Consider the following 15,707-nt stretch of genomic DNA (forward strand, 5'->3'; position numbering starts at 1 on the left):
TCCATGGGTCATAATCAAAACCACAGGGGTCTTGGGCTCTGTGCCAGGGTCTCTGAGCCCATGGGAGGGGTCTTGGCAGTCCAGGACAGCCAGAGGGATGTCCTGAATTCCGACAGAGACAAAAGCCGAGTCCCATGACCAACCCTTGAAATGATTCTGGGGGAGAGGGGGGAGCGAGGTTCTTCTGGCAGTTTCTAACCAGGGGGGGTCCCCCTCTGCCCGGCTCGGAGGGGAGGCAGTTTGGGTGGGTTTGGGGCTGGATTTCTTTACCCGGCTCGGAGGGGAGGCAGTTTGGGTAGGTTTGGGGCTGGATTTCCGCTGCTCGGGGGGAACGCGGTGTGGCTGCGCTGCTCCGGGCCCGGGCGGCCGGTGGGGCCGACAGGAGGCGGCGGCAGCCACGGACGGCGCCGGCACCGGCTCCAGTACCGGGGGCTTCCCTCCGGCGGCAGCACTGAGCGTAGAAGGGATAAATAGTGTAAAATGTGTACAGAGTGTAAAAAGAGTAAGAAAGTGTACAAAGTGTAAAAAGCCCCGGCGCTTCCCAGGTCCCTGTCATGGTCACGTTCACATTTCTGGGCTGCAGCGCCGCCTTTGACGCGCAGGGGAACCCCGCGAGGCGTCCGAGTGGCCGCGCAGGCGCATTCGGGGGCGCAGTGCCGTTCCTGGCCTGCAGTACCGCGCGCTGCCACCAGGCGGCGGCAGCGACCCGAGCGCTGAGCCCTGCAGGGAGGCGCGGAGCTGCTCCCGCTGCCTGCACAGAGATCGGGTTTTTTTCTCCCGTTTTTAAGCCCTTTATTGTTTCATTTATATAATTTATATGTACAGAAGTTGCATTTGTATTTTCAAGCCCATATGTATCTTTATTTGTAGGACCAAAACAAAAAATGTGACCCAGAGACATAGGTTAAAACCTCTTCTGTTATCTCCCTTTCTATTTTCTAAAGCCCACTGGAAGGGATCTTTCTTACCCCATATTTATTTCCTTAAAGTTTCTATAAAAGTATAACAGAATTGTGGCTAAGTGTATTCTTTAAAATCAGAAAGCTGAGTTTTACCACCTGGGCTTCTTAGCATAAGCAAATAACAGATGTGAAAGTACTCTGCAGGAAGAAAGCATGACATGAAACAAACATTTATTTAAAAGGACTGTACAGACAAATTAAAACTCACACTGTTACTCCTATGAGGCACAGGAGTGAAATACTTAAAACACAGAAGCCAGTGAAAACACCAGATATTGCTAGAATACCTAAATATTAAATGAAAATGTATGCTGGAGGAATTAGGAAACTGTAAAATAAAAGAATAAAGCACTTTTTAATGTATTTAAAGTGCTAGTGAAGTCCTAATTTCTTGAATAGTATGCTATTTAAAGTAACACATCAATGTCTACTCTTTCAAATTTAGATTATGTAAATTGAAGCCACTGTCAGGTTCAGTCAGGGTCCTGTTTATAAAGCTAAGGTTGAATCCAGGAAGTGCAAGTATTTAAATTTGCCTTACATTTTCTCTGTAGTTAATGTGTCCTTGGCACTGAAGTTTGGACAACTGATCCACCCCAGCTTGGGTGTGAAAATTTCTGTAGCAAAGCATTTAGATGCAGTACAGTGTTTGCATCCTTTTACTTATGAGCTTAGGGTTGATGGCAGGGTGAAAGTCTTGGGATTTTGGTTTTTTTCTGTTTGGTTGCAGAACAACAGGACTATCCTTTGAGGCAAGTGATGAACAAAGACCCTGGAAACCATCTTTACCAAGAGAATCCAGTTCTTTTGTTGTTGCATGGATGTCCTTTTAAAAACAGAATGACAAAGACAGGGTTAAACCAGACTTCAGTGATATTAAAGTCTCTTAAGCTTTGAGGAGGGTCTCATTGTGGCTACTCAGACAATTTGACCCAAATAAAAATAAATTTAAGTGAAGTGGAGACGTACCCACAAAGACTTCAGGTACAAACGAAGAAGCCATTGTTGCTCCATGAAGCAAAAATGCAGCAGACTTGTGTTAAGAGCTGTACTTCAGACAGCTTCCTCTTCTGTCTGAATAGCAAGAAATCAATATTTCATAATTATTCCTCCAGTCTCTTGAGAGAGTTGCCTGGGAGAAAAGAGCCTGGGGCTGTCACGAGAAGAGTTCTTCGGTTAAACTTCTGTGATTGTTCCGTGAGAGAAAAGAGAACTCCTTCCCTATGAGAGACACTGCTTCCCTCCCTGCCCCCACCCCCATGGTCCCCTAACACATAACACATATTTTATCTCCTGAAATGGCTGGAATCATAGAATAGCTCAAGTATGAAGGGATCCATAAGGATCATCAGGTCCAACTGCCTAGCATTAAACTGTTTGGCTGAGAGTGAAATCCAGGTGATGCTCCAACCCTACAGGCTTGGTGCCTTGGCCACTTCCCTGGGTCACTGGGCCAGTGACCAAGCACTGTCTCAGAGAAGAACCTTCTCCTGGTGTCCAATCTGAGCTTCCCTCAATGCAGCTTCATTCTATCTCCTCATGTCCAGTTGCTGGCCATCAGAGGGGGATCAGCACCTCCTCCTCCCCTGGAGGAAGCTGTAGGCTGTGATGAGGGCACCCCTCAGCCCTCTTTTCTCCAAAGTGAACAAGCCAAGTGTCCTCAGCTGCTCCTCAGAGGTTTTGTCCTTGGGACCTTCTGCAGTCCTGGTCACACAGGTGACTCCAGAGTAACAGTGATGTCCTTCCTGCACTGAGGCACCCCAAACTGCCCCCAGTGCCCAAGGCCCCACCGGTGCAGAGCAGAGTGAGACAATCAGCTGGCAATGCTGTGCTGCATGTGCCCCAGGCTGTGGTTGGCCCTTCTGGCAGCCAGGGCACCCTGCTGACTTATCTCCAGTTACACTCACCCTCAGCAATGATGCTGTTCGTATGGCAGAATATCCTTTGTAAAGGATGTAAAAATTGTAAATACTAGTACAAGTGATGCAAACACAGTGCGTCAGATTCACTTTAAAAAAACCAAAAACCAAACTCTAACCTTGTAAACATAAGAGAACATGAAACTAGTTTAAAAAAGTAAAAGTACAAAACTGTTGTACTAACTTAGTAAATGATGCATCCTTAAGTATACTTCAGTTCAGGGATCTCCCAAGAAAGAAAACCTGGCAAAGTAACAGTAAAGTGAGAACAACTATGACTAACCCTACCTATTTCAGAACTGTAAGTACAAATCAATCCTGCTATTCACACTACATCATTGCAGACCATTCACCCACTGCATTGTCACTACTTCTTAAATTTATGTACAACTACCATCAAAGTATGCTGCTCTCCTGCATGCATTTTGGGGAAGCCCACATTCTGTCTTTTAACTCTGTGCAGTTTCCCTTCAACTCCATAGGAATTGCTCTGAACAGGGCACACAGCATGAGACCACCCTGACATTTGGAACAGTAAAATCCAGTATTTGTGCCACAAAACATGCATAACATACTATTGCCATTTGGAGCATGGAGACTTTCTTCCATTATTGCTATCTCAGAGACCAAATCCCTGTAGTTCAGCTAGCAGAATCTGCTCTTCACACAATTTCAGGGGCAGGTGGTCCACATTGTGTCTGCTGTTGACAGATGTTGATTTGTAAGATGAAAACATTAAAGATGTTGATTTGTAGCATTAAAAGATATTGACTATGTAACATTAAAATGGGGGAATATCTCCTGAACCTGGTTCAAGTTTTAGGACTATGCTCAGTAAATCACTCGTGTACTTAGTGGCAGACTTAGGAAATTAATGGCAATGTATGTGATTTGGCCAGCAAAATTGCATCACGTGGATTTATTCCAGTTGCCAGCATTTGCAAAGTTCTTAGAGCAGAGACTTGAGGCTTCCCTGTTCTTCCTGCCTAACAAGCCAAATTCCCAATATAACCACTCTAACATAATATAGAGAGAAACCTGGGCTAAAGAGAGAATTGTGTGAACAAGCAGTTCCTGCATCCCAGAGTTAGTGAAAAGAATATTTAACACTTGAAATCAATTTAAGCTACAAAGGTGGTCACAAAACTGGGATTAGAGATGAGTAAATTTCAAGTGCCAGTTCTGTAAGTGGATCACTGCCATCCTCCCCATTGCAAGAACTATTGTTCAATTACATGAAACAAAGGGAAGACACACAGGGAGTGATCAACTCCAGATGCTTTAGTCAGGGTTCTTTTGGCACACAGGGAACAAGAAAACAAACTGTCCTGAAGTAAAACTTATTTGAAAATGACCTATTAAAAGACAGAAAATTAGAAAGTTTTGGTTGAGGGAGGACAATGACACCAAAGCTTGTTGCTTCTGGTGAAATACATAATTTTTAGTTAATGCTGTTCCTCATGCATGTTCCTGAACTTTCCTATGCTCTAGTGGAGGCCATGTCTGCCAGATTTTGGCTGTAGAAACCAGGAACAGAGGACATGCAGAATGGCTGATGTGCAGTCTGTGCACACAGAGATCTGGGATATATCATGCATGATTCCTATAGAACCACAGTGCATTGGTCAGCCATAAAGCCTAGGAGGACCACTAATACAGTTCACTTCAGCCTTGTTCTTAAGTCAATCAGTCTTTTGACTACTGAAAAGAATAACCTGTTAAGATATTAAAGCATGACAAATGACATAATTTTTAGAAATTCATACACAGCCAGCACTTTTTCAAGTTTTAAGTCAAGTCTGAGGGAATGGTACAATCAACTTCAGTAAATCAAAACCCATGTGTGTCCTTAATGCACCGATTTTCTGTATAACAAGTCTCCTTTTCCCTGAACATTTTCTGTTTAAAAAGAGTTGCACTGGATACCCAAACCTACCCAGTCTTATGAGATTGGAGAACAAATTGTTCTTCAGTGAAACAAACAGACAGTCTGCTCTTTCAGCACTTGAAATAGTCCCCTGTTATCAGGAGAAAACAGAATAATCTTTTAGCAACATCTGTTTTTTAAAAAGGGAACATAAAAGCATTTGTGGTAATTACATTTGATCAATAGAAATAGCCTGACATTTAGGATACTTGCACAAAGAATTTCAGTTTGTTTAGGAGTACAAAAGATGGGGCAATTGAAATGTTAAACTGTAGCACCAGTAATATTTACTTTCCTAAAACCAAATCCTAAAGACTGGAAGGAACTTAGAGCAGGATCATTGTGCTTACATTGCATTTAAATAGAAAACAATGAGACAGTCATACTTGAGTCTGCAGTTCAGCAAAGTCTGGGCAAATTTGCCATTCTACTGGAAGAGTACTGGGACAAGAGCTGGTCACAATCTTCTGGATTTCATTCATCCTGTTTCCTCTTGGGCTTTTTGGGGTTCCGAGAGCGGCTCTTGGCTTTGCACAGGGGACAAATGGGCGCGTTCCGGTGGATTTGCTGGTGACACGACAAACACGCCTGAAATGCAATTGCAGCCTCTGGTTACAAACACCAAAGTGGCCTTGGCACACAGGTTATTTATTGGGGCAGATGAAACACGAATGCCTTATAAATATGATTGCAAAAGATTTTGAGAATATGGGAACTATAAGTGAGATTGAAATGAAAGCAAGCTTTGAGATACCAAGCCTCAGTTACTCAGAACAACAGGAAAACATTGGTGTGGCCAGGTGAAGGTGATTTCCTTTTGATGAAACAATACCCTCCGCTTGCACACAGGTCCAAGGGTCAGAGCAGACCCTGCCAGCTTGGCAGAAGGGGCCCAAAAAGGAGTTTTTAGGGTTTAAAATGTAACACAGTATAGTAATGTAATGATTCTTATAGGCTGTATGGAAATGCTATAAGATTTTTATCTTGTACTAGATTGGTTAGTGAGAATTAGAATATTCAACACAGAAGAAGATTTATTGTATTGTAATGGGAACCTCACTCTCTTACCCTCTTACTCTCTTACACTTTTTATTCCCTTACCCTTTGACTCCCTCACCCTCTCATCCTCTCTCCCCCTCTCTTCTCTCAGTCCTGCTCCAGCTGTGTCTGGCAGCTCCCAGCAGGGCCCTGCACCCAGGTCTTCTGCAATAAACCACAAGTTCCAGACCTGGCTGCAGAGATCTCTCATCTCCATGCATCCTGACTGTCCTACAGTTGTTGAGTTCCAGTACAGACAAAACCAAGGCTCCTTGCCTGCAAAGGCAGACTGCTGCTGTATTCTATACTACCTAGGTTATGTGGATTGTAATTTCAGGGTTACTGAAAAACAGAGCAACTCATTGAATTAAAACTGCATTTCTGCAGACATGTGGCTCACACATGTACCAGTAATTTTAAATTCTATTTTGTGTTAAAGGTTACAGTGATGTTTTAAAGGTGTTTACATGCCTAATAGCTCACTGAGTCAGAGAAGTTACAGTGATGGCCAACTGCAGTGTCACAGAATTGGAGGCAGAAGCAGGTGATTGGATGAATTCCACATATTTAACACAGGTATAGAACTCTGCCCTTTTGCTCCAGACTAAGCCCTGTAATTTATGTCTGACTGAAGCCTATTACTTGCAGAATGGCTTTTCAATTGCCTAGCTACAGATAGAAAGTGTATTACTTTGGGGTGTACCTACATCAGTTTGCTGCCTTAGTGACTCTGGAACCTGGGTGGGAGGAATACCCCAATGTAACCACTTAACTCTTCTCACTACATAAGGAGCTGAGTAAAACTGTCACTGAAGTGCCTGTGGTTATGTTACATTAATCCACATGTTACTCTTGAAGATCCCAAGTGCAGAAGCAATTGCTTTTCCTGGTAATTTACACCATTGGTAATTTCCCACATAAAATATGTGCACTGTTTTTAATATGACTCCATATGGCATAAAATAAGAGCCACTACTTTTTCTTTTGCCAAGTTTTTTTTCTTTTTCTTACAGGCCTTGCTCCCATGTGAAACACAAGAGGAATGGGGATTGCCTACATCTCTGCTGAGGGTGACTTTTAAATCCTAAAAGATTCTTATCCTTAACCCTTGATGACTGGTGCTACTACTTTGGTCTACTGCTTGCTCTTGTTTTGAACCACTGCAAGGAAAATCACAATCAGAACACGTAATTTTTCCTTTTCACAAGCATCAATCACCTTCTGAACATAATGCATTCCAATGACAAAAGAGAAAACCCAGCACATTCCATCTGCTGACCTTCATTGGAGGTGGCTGCTGTCTGAAAGTTGCTGTCTGTCTGGTGTCTTGCTTCCTGGCCACCTGCAGCTGTTGGGCAGCTGCTGCAGCTGCAGCCAGAGACTCTGGGATGGGAGGCTCCTGTGGTTCTGTCTGCCATTCTGCTTTCTGCTTTTCAAAGTAGCTAGACAAAAGAATGACAAACGAAAAAATGTAACCACCTTCTGCAGTATTTCATTAGTCTGTAAAGGATATTTGGTGTTAAAATACAGTGGATCACATTTCCCTATTGTGTTCCTCCACTAGAGTCAAACTGCCAAATTGCCTACACATTGACTAGTTCATAAATGGAATATGTGGTGTTTCCTTCTGCATTTCTACACTTCAGCCAGACTGGATGTAAATTCCAGACTGGATGTAAATCTAGTAAGATGAAAAACAGACAACATGTATAGAAGAAAAATAGGCAACAGCTTCAGATGCACCTCTGTCTAACAGTTTTTCTATTTTATTTTGTTAAAATTAATAACTTTTATACACAACAGATTAATAAACAGATCAATACATTCTTTGTAGTGTCAAGGTGTTTGGAATGTAAACCAACATTTATATAGAAATACAAAGGAAATCTTGAAAACTCTGTGTGTGTGTAAATATATATATATAGTATATATATTAATTATATATAGCAATTGTACTATAGTAATTGTACTTATACTGTATACTATTGTAAAAGTATATATATTAATTGTGCAATAAGAGCAGTACATGCTTATTAAAATGTCCCTTGCATTTAAGACTGGTCTATTAAGCAAAGGACACTGTTCTTTGAATAGTAGCTAATTCTGCCACTCTGCCCTGCCTAAGTTATATGCAAAAATGAGACTGTGATTTATTATCCCAATCCATTACACATCTCAGGGAAACTTGTTGACAGTCACAGGTATTTGGCTAAAAGCCATTGCCATGTGCAGCAGCAAAAAGTAAAACTCTGACTAGGAGCAGCACAACCCAACTGAAGAATACCTGGTTTGTATCCCTCTCGTGTGTTGCCTCCTACTATTGCTTGCTAAAGAAGTAATTTTCAAGGAAAAATAAAAATATAGAAAAAGCAACATAGAGTATAAAACCTAGAAGGCTAACAACCACCCTTGAACGTTTGCATGTGGCATGTAGAGTTTGCACCCTGGAATAACCTAAATTTAACTTGGAACAAATTCAGACCGAATGTTATCAAACACATGTCCTCCACATCCCTTTTTTGTTAACTTCTGTTTTTCATGCTTACCTCTAGGGTTGTTTTTTTCCACCTACCAACAAAATTAAGATGAGAAAATAACCAGTCGAATTGAAAGAAAGCACAGAGCCAGATAAAGTTTGCTTTGGAGACTTACTCAAGGGACAGTTTCTCTTCCTCCTCACACAGGTCTGGCAGCCTCTGCAGACCCAGGGTCATCCTCAAGGCATCCACGTGCTCCTTGAGGGGCTTGTACTCCTCGTGCAGCCGGCGAGTTGATTCCAAGAGCTTGTTCAGATCGTTCTCAGACTGCTTGATGGTGTTCTCCATCTGAAACAGCAGGTTGGGCATACATTTAAAGAACTGCTCCTCTCTGACTGAGCAACTGATTGGACCAGAAAGAGGAGATTTTTCTCACTCGAGTTGGAAGAGATTTGAGACAATGAAATAGTAAAGCAAAGACTTAAGGTGTTGGGAGGATGAAAAATGGGCAAAAGAGAAGTAACAGAAAATGACATATGAGATGCATTTTCATTTTTAAAAAGTGCACTCAACCTACAGTACCTTCTGAACAACAGAAAAAGCAGAGAGGCTACAAATAAAGCTGGCAAGTGAGGAGCTATGGAAGACTCTCAAGAGACATTAAAAAAGAGCTTAAAGTAACATAAATTTATTTTTTGTGTTTCTAAGATACATGAACACTGATTGGCAGAAGATAACAAACAAGCTAAGGCAAGTTTTCTGCTTCTCTTATGCAGCAAGTGGGAAAAGCAGCAGAGAAAAACACAATCTGACTGCACAAAGAGAGGAGGATGGAACAGAGGCTGAGGTTGTGTAGCTGGGCAGGGGAACAGACATTTGAAGCCATAAATAAATACAGTCTGCACACCCAGTACATAGCTTGTACTTTTTTGCTTATTGGAGCTTTTTTCTTACAGTGCAACACAGACACCTTCAGAGCTAAAAACACCATGTAAGTGCCCTAACATGACATAAAAAATGTATTTAAAAATATATTCCCTATTCAGCCCCTCTAATTGGCTAATCTTCCCTGTTTATAAATTTTTTCTCTTATTTGTATTAATTCCCTTCAGGCTGGTGCTTCTTGATGTTTGGTGATTCCACTCTGGGATGAAGGTCAGCTCTTACTATGAATTTAACAAACACCATGTAATTTCTCAAAATCTCCTAGTCCCACCTAGCTGCCAGAGTTTCTGTGTGCTAAATTAGAACAGGCTAACAGGAAGAACTGTTTTCTATGAGACAGCTGGTGTGGTATCACTGTGGCTCTGGTAAAGTCACAGCCACAACAGGGTTAGTTATCTTATCTATCCTCTAAGTGCAACAGCTTTGTAAAATATCCTGCCCTACAAAGAGAAATAACAATTATCCTGAGGTATATTTGCTTTGCACTCTCTGTAAGATCCCAGGATGGTGTTGTAAAGTGCACATTATTGCACCAGTGATGCTTCACTCATGTGCACAGTTCCACAAGCTGGGGGATGATTCACGTGCAGCTGTGTCTGAGTCAGAGTGTCTGAGCTGGGCTGGCACTCACCACGTTAATGTCAGCGTGGATCAGTCTCAGCTCCTCCACGTGAGCCATCTTCTCCTGCAGCAGCAGGTCCATTTCTTGTTTGTATTCTTTCAGGTGCCTCTCCTCAGACTCCAGGGCTTCAAATTCTGCTTTCAGTCTTGCCTTTATTTTTTCCATCTGCAAAGTCTTATTCCTGAATCCCAGTGACAATTAAAACATAGAGAGACAACAGTAAGTCACTGACACATTTTTGTGTGAGGTGTCAGTTTATATGGGATTAGATAGACGACAGAAGGCAATAGCAGCAATAGACAAGAATGAGACTAAATGAATCTGAGAGAAGGTGAATACAAGGAGAATACTGAATTCTAATGTCAGCTCTTTTGCTGAGCTTTTCAGTAGTAAGAGAATCCTTGTACTGAATTATGAAATTAATAGAATGTTGTGAGGTTTTGACCAGAAGAGCATGGCAGAAAGCATGGTCAGTCACTCGGACAATTAATTATGGCTACATATTCCAGGCCTCTGTCTGTAGAATACATGAAATACAGATTAAAATAAAGTCTGCTAACTCTGTCAAAGGTGAATCTGTAAACATAAGGAAATCTCATGTTTGGTTTGAAGGAAATTCTTCACAGAATGCAAGCTTCAAATGAATAAATAGGTTTATTTGATCAGATTTTGTTAAAGGTGACTCAAATTGACATCAGTGTTGCAAGTAGGACTAGCTTTTCGACACTGATTTTTTTTTATTTAAAATACACTCAAGTAACTTGTTTGATACTTCACTGTACACTAAAGCTAAGCATCACCTTTGCTCTACCTTATACCACAAAATAATAGCAAAAATCCGTCAAGTGCAGTTAAAACTTCACCTTTGAATATATGATCAGAAAACTGAATGCACTGTAAATTTCCAAATACAGGATAACACTCAATGAAAAATTACTTTAAGTGTTACAGTAATTGGACCACACACTGTAGTAGGCCATACTTAGATCTGTTTTCTAAAACAGAGCCTGTGTACCTGTTGAGCACAAAATCATTGTTCTTACACTGTCGCATCTCTTTCTACAAATAGTTTGGGGATACTAGAGAGGCAAATATTTTGGCTTGATCTTTGTTCACCTCTGTGGTATTGTGTGAAGAAGGCTGAGGCCCATACTCTGCTGCCAAATTCACTTGTTCCATGAATAAAGTGTTCCTCAGAGATGCTGTAACCAGCCACAAGTGCCTGTGATCACCTGGGAGCTGGGATTCCTCTCTGCCAGCCCCTCTCTGGCTGTCATGTCCCAAACACTTCTCATGGCTCTGGGGTTCACAGTCAGCATGCCTTCCACCCCCGAGCTGCATTCATAACCTCTGTTCTCTCTAAGGTGTTTTGGCTCCAACTAAACAGACAGCTCAGGCCTAACGCTGGAAATTGGTGCCCCAAACCAAGGAGTGGAAACGCTCTGCCGAAAGTTATGGAAAAGGTTCCCGATGCAGGAACGTGCTGTACCCTGCCTGGCTTTTAATGAGCCCCCTCTCCCACAGCATCCTGCAGCTCACCCTACAAAAGATGCTATAACAAATTCCCTGTGCTCTGCACGGCATGAACCGCAGCCCTCGGGCCTTGTGGCAGGAGGGCATGGATGAAAAAGCCCCGGTGTGCCCGGTGTGTCCCCATCCCCGGTGTGCCCAGTGTGTCCGGTGTGTCCCCATCCCTGGTGTGTCCCCAGTGCCCGGTGCGTCCCCTCCCCGGTGTGTCCCCATCCCCGAGCAGGCAGGGACATCTCGGCGGGGCTCCCTCGGTTGCTCCCCGCCTTTGCCCGAAGGGAAGGGTGGGCAGGGGCAGAGGGAGGAGGGCACGGAAGCCGCTGAGGCTCAGCCGCTCCCCTCTCATCCCGCACGGATCCATCGCTCCCCGGCGGGCCTTGCCCTTCCGCCGCCCTCTGCGGTGTACGGATGGACGGACGGACAGACAGATGGGTGGATGGATGGACAGATGGCTGTCCTGCACCCCGTGCCGGCAGCGCTGCCTAGCCCTGCCCTGCCCGAGGGCACGTCCACCTTTGGATATTTGGGTGTCAGACTCTGCTGTCCTTGCCATCCCCGATTCCTTCTCAGCCCGGGAGCGAGTGGGGCAAAACAACACATTCAGAGCCTCATGAATATGAAATACTAACTCAAAGGACTTAAAAACAAACAAACAAGCAGCGAAGCCCCTGCACAGCCCGACACCACTCCCCCGCCGCCGCTCGGTCCTTCCCCCCGCGCACTCCGCCTTCTCCCCGTGCCATCACTCGGGGCTGCGCTCTGCAAATGCTCGACCATTGCCGCCCTGCACTACGCATTCCAGCCGCGATTCCCAGCAGCAGATGCTCCCTCCCTGCTCAGAAAAATGTATTTCGAGCTCTCGTCGTGAAGCCAGCGGTAGTTTTCTTTCCCTCAGCAGCACAATAGCTACTTTCGGATGGATGCAACTCCTCGGCTCCCCCGAGGAAAAAGCTGCTTCGCGTCAGCGATGGGGCACAAAGCAAACATACCTGATCTCCTTGATGCTCTCGAGTTTGCACATTATTTCTTGCTCATCTGCCATGCTTTTTACTCCCGGTTTGCACCTCCCGTGAAAGGCGCAAAATGCCCGGGGGGAAAAAAAAAACCGAAACCAAACCAAAACAAAAAAACCATACAATAGACACAATGTAGTCACCCCCGGCTCGCATATGGGCTCTGAGCCTGTGCGGCAGAACTCTAGTGGGAGCTGTGGGACTTCGAGTCCGGGCTCCTATTGCTGCCCAGGCAGAGAGGCTGGAAAACGACTACAACACCCACAAGGCAGAGCAAAGCTCGCCTGCCCTTCTTCCTGCAAGTACATTTTAAATCAATTTGTCACACCTCATTATGCCAGAGGTTGTTAGGAGTGCAAAAAGAGCAGGAGGCTTCCTTCTGAGATCTGTGCAGTGTTTAGTATTTCGTTAGAATATGCACTAAAAGACTGTCGATGGGTTCGTGATTTTGATTAAAAGCTTTGACAAAAAGGGATGCTGTAGGCATTACTACTACAATGCTGTTTTCTCCTGGATGCTCTGAGTTTTCTACTGAATGTTCTAATTGCTCACCAAATCCAATCTTTGCAAGTTTCTGGGACTGATAATGAATAAGCTGCATTTGTGAATAGAAGAGGTTACGTGGATGTCACTACAGGGCACGAAATAACACGACACGCACGCACTGCTGTTCTCAAGGTAAAAAGGGGGAAGTTTATTTTCTGACTCCAACATTTATAGAATTCCAAAAGTGACAGTGGATTGGAGGGTGACAGTGACACCTCTCCAATGACACTGGACAAACCAAGAGTCCACCAAATCTCTCCTCCTCCATAAAAGAATTCAAAACTATAAGTTATTTACAGAAAGTGTGTGAGAAAGTTCATTACAAGAATTTAAACATCAAAAGGCTTAGAAAATCTTAAAAAATCATGGTGACATGTGAATCGATGTTTTATTTACTTTCTCCCTTATTTAAGGACTTTTCCCTATATTGTTGTGTTCTTCAAATTAAAAAAAGGTAGATGAAGGAAAACAGTGATAGCACCAGCATCCTCTTCATCACCCTAGAGCTTTTGCAAAGAAATTAGAACATAAAAGGTCTTATCCTCATGTAATCTGAGTCAATTGCAAACTCTTGCTGCCTTAAAAATTGAAGGTTATAGGATTGAGCCCCAAGTGAGCTGTGTGCTCAAAAGGGAGAGGCTTCTTCGATGCATGATTTAAACAGATGAACTAATTGGTTTGAGGGGGTAGAAGACAAGTGAGCTACAGTCAGCCAGTGAGTCTTGTTGCCAAGACAGTGAGGGAGGGCGAGCAGGCAGGGTGAGGACAAGAGGGAGAGAAGGAAAATGCCCTCAAACAGGAGTGATGAGAATCCCAGCCTATTTTTGCACTGCTTATCCTATTTTTTGATTCTTGTTTTTACAGGCTAATCTAAAAGGTTGAGGGCTGAAAATGAAAATGCAAGTTCAACTTGTTCCTTTACTCTGCTTTGAATGACACTAAGAAAACCACTTCACAAACTGTTGTAAATCAGTAAGAAGTTCTTAGGAAGTAAACCCACCCACAAGCCTTAGCAGTTATTTTTCCTCTCCATGTTTTAAAAAAGGAGAGAAAATATTACATCTTCACATTTCAAAGCACTTCAAAATAGTCAAAAAGTTTGACACTTGCAGTACCAGCACATACAAATTAGTAGCATTCAACTTGTGCTTCATGCCTTTGGTCAAGTGTTTTAATGTCTGTGTTTCAATTTTTCTCCTAGACAAAGTGGGTCTGACAGTTCTTTATATGATCTGAAACCACCATACTGGTATGCATTATTTATTCTGGTGCTATTTATGAACTTTGATACATTTTGGATGCAAATAATGATCAGTTTTTTCCAGCATATGAACTGGATTTTTTTCAAAGAAAGCTAAGGTACTTATCTGAAATAATACTTCAGCTGATCCTGAAAAATTCAGCCTTCTTGTTGTTTGATCCTGTTTAAACCAAGAGCCAACAGGCAAACAGATTTCAAAACAAGTTGCAGTATTATGCAGAATGAAACCAAGCCTAAAATACTCCCCTACCTCATTGAGCACAGACTGAATTTTTATGGAAAAATCCCCAACTGCTTCCATTTAGCAGTCTAACATCAGTCCATACACTTTAGCATTATGACAACAAATCTAGTTCAAAACAATTCCAATGGGAAGAATATTTTTCTCCCTAGATAATTATCCCAGCTACAGCAATTAATTCTAAAAATCTGGATGTAGTGATGCAATGTAGGACCCTTATAACTGAACTATTAAATATTAATATTCTAACTGCATTTTTTAAAAAGTGCAACATGTTTTATGAAATAAGTAGCATTTAAAGAAATATTAAAGATTAAAGAGTAGTGGAGAAGCCCCCAGTAAAACACACAACAGAACTAAACTTGGGTTAATATACTGCTGGATTAGATACAAGTCACCACCATAAGCAGAACATGCAGCAATATTGTAAAACCTAAATATCAGAAAATGGATGAGTCAAAGTGGTGCATTCCAAGTCATGAAATTTGCTTTAAATTACTGAGTTTCTGAACTGGAAATAGATTCTTTCCATATCCCATTGGGGTTTTGAGCTTTCAAAACATACTCTTCACATTTGACAGATTTTTTTCCTATGAGCAGGTCATCACTGGCCATTTCATATGTTAAGGGAAAGCTGGTATTGGTTTCAGAATGCTTTGGGAATCTGAAGGTACAGCAACACTGAAACTGACAGAAATCAGTTTGATGCTAGCCCTGAGATTTTTAAAGTATCTAGTCCTTAAATATCAATGTTTTACGCAAAGCCTAAAGTATTTGCAAATTTTATTAATCCTGTGCTGCAGCATCCTGCCTAGGTAAAGGATTAAGTGCTCACACATGTTAATCTTGGCCCACCCCAAAGCTATGCCTAAATATACCTGCGTTTGGTCATGTCCTTTATTTCATCCTCCAACCCCGTGACCTGCAGAACTGGGAAAACACCATATTGCAATGAAATAGCATCCAACTGCCCGCCCCGAGCCTCCTCCTGCTCTTTCAGCAGGGATGGGGTGGCCGGAGGGGACAGCGCCAGGGGACACATCTCCCTTTTCCCGTTCCCCTCCGGAGCCCGACCGTACAGCCACCCCGTGGCTCGGCCCCGCCATTCGGTATTCCCCAGCGGTCAGCCGGTGCTGCCCGTGCCCGTTCCCATTCCCCGTCCCCGTTCCCGTTCCCGATTCTCTGTCCCCGTACCCGCTCCCTGTCCTCATCTCCATCCCCGTTCCCGT

General features: G+C 43.1%; 1 protein-coding gene across 2 annotated transcripts; it reads right to left on the minus strand.

Annotated features, from left to right (window-relative positions):
• Window positions 1-1,116: 1,116 nt before the first annotated feature.
• Window positions 1,117-12,614, minus strand: ZC4H2 (zinc finger C4H2-type containing). Of its 2 annotated transcripts, XM_064712618.1 has the most exons (5): window positions 12,407-12,614; window positions 9,900-10,071; window positions 8,499-8,671; window positions 7,126-7,288; window positions 1,117-5,396 (listed from the first exon to the last, which is right to left on the minus strand). In XM_064712618.1, exons 1-5 carry the CDS (start codon window positions 12,457-12,459, stop codon window positions 5,283-5,285), a joined length of 675 nt encoding a protein of 224 aa, XP_064568688.1. In that variant the 5' UTR covers window positions 12,460-12,614; the 3' UTR covers window positions 1,117-5,282. The 2 variants fall into 2 exon arrangements, with proteins under 2 accessions (XP_064568688.1, XP_064568689.1); XM_064712619.1 differs by lacking the exon at window positions 7,126-7,288 and having other exon boundaries at window positions 12,407-12,596.
• Window positions 12,615-15,707: the final 3,093 nt, after the last annotated feature.

This window comes from Zonotrichia leucophrys, chromosome 4A (assembly GCF_028769735.1).
Source record: "Zonotrichia leucophrys gambelii isolate GWCS_2022_RI chromosome 4A, RI_Zleu_2.0, whole genome shotgun sequence".
NCBI lineage: Eukaryota > Metazoa > Chordata > Aves > Passeriformes > Passerellidae > Zonotrichia > Zonotrichia leucophrys.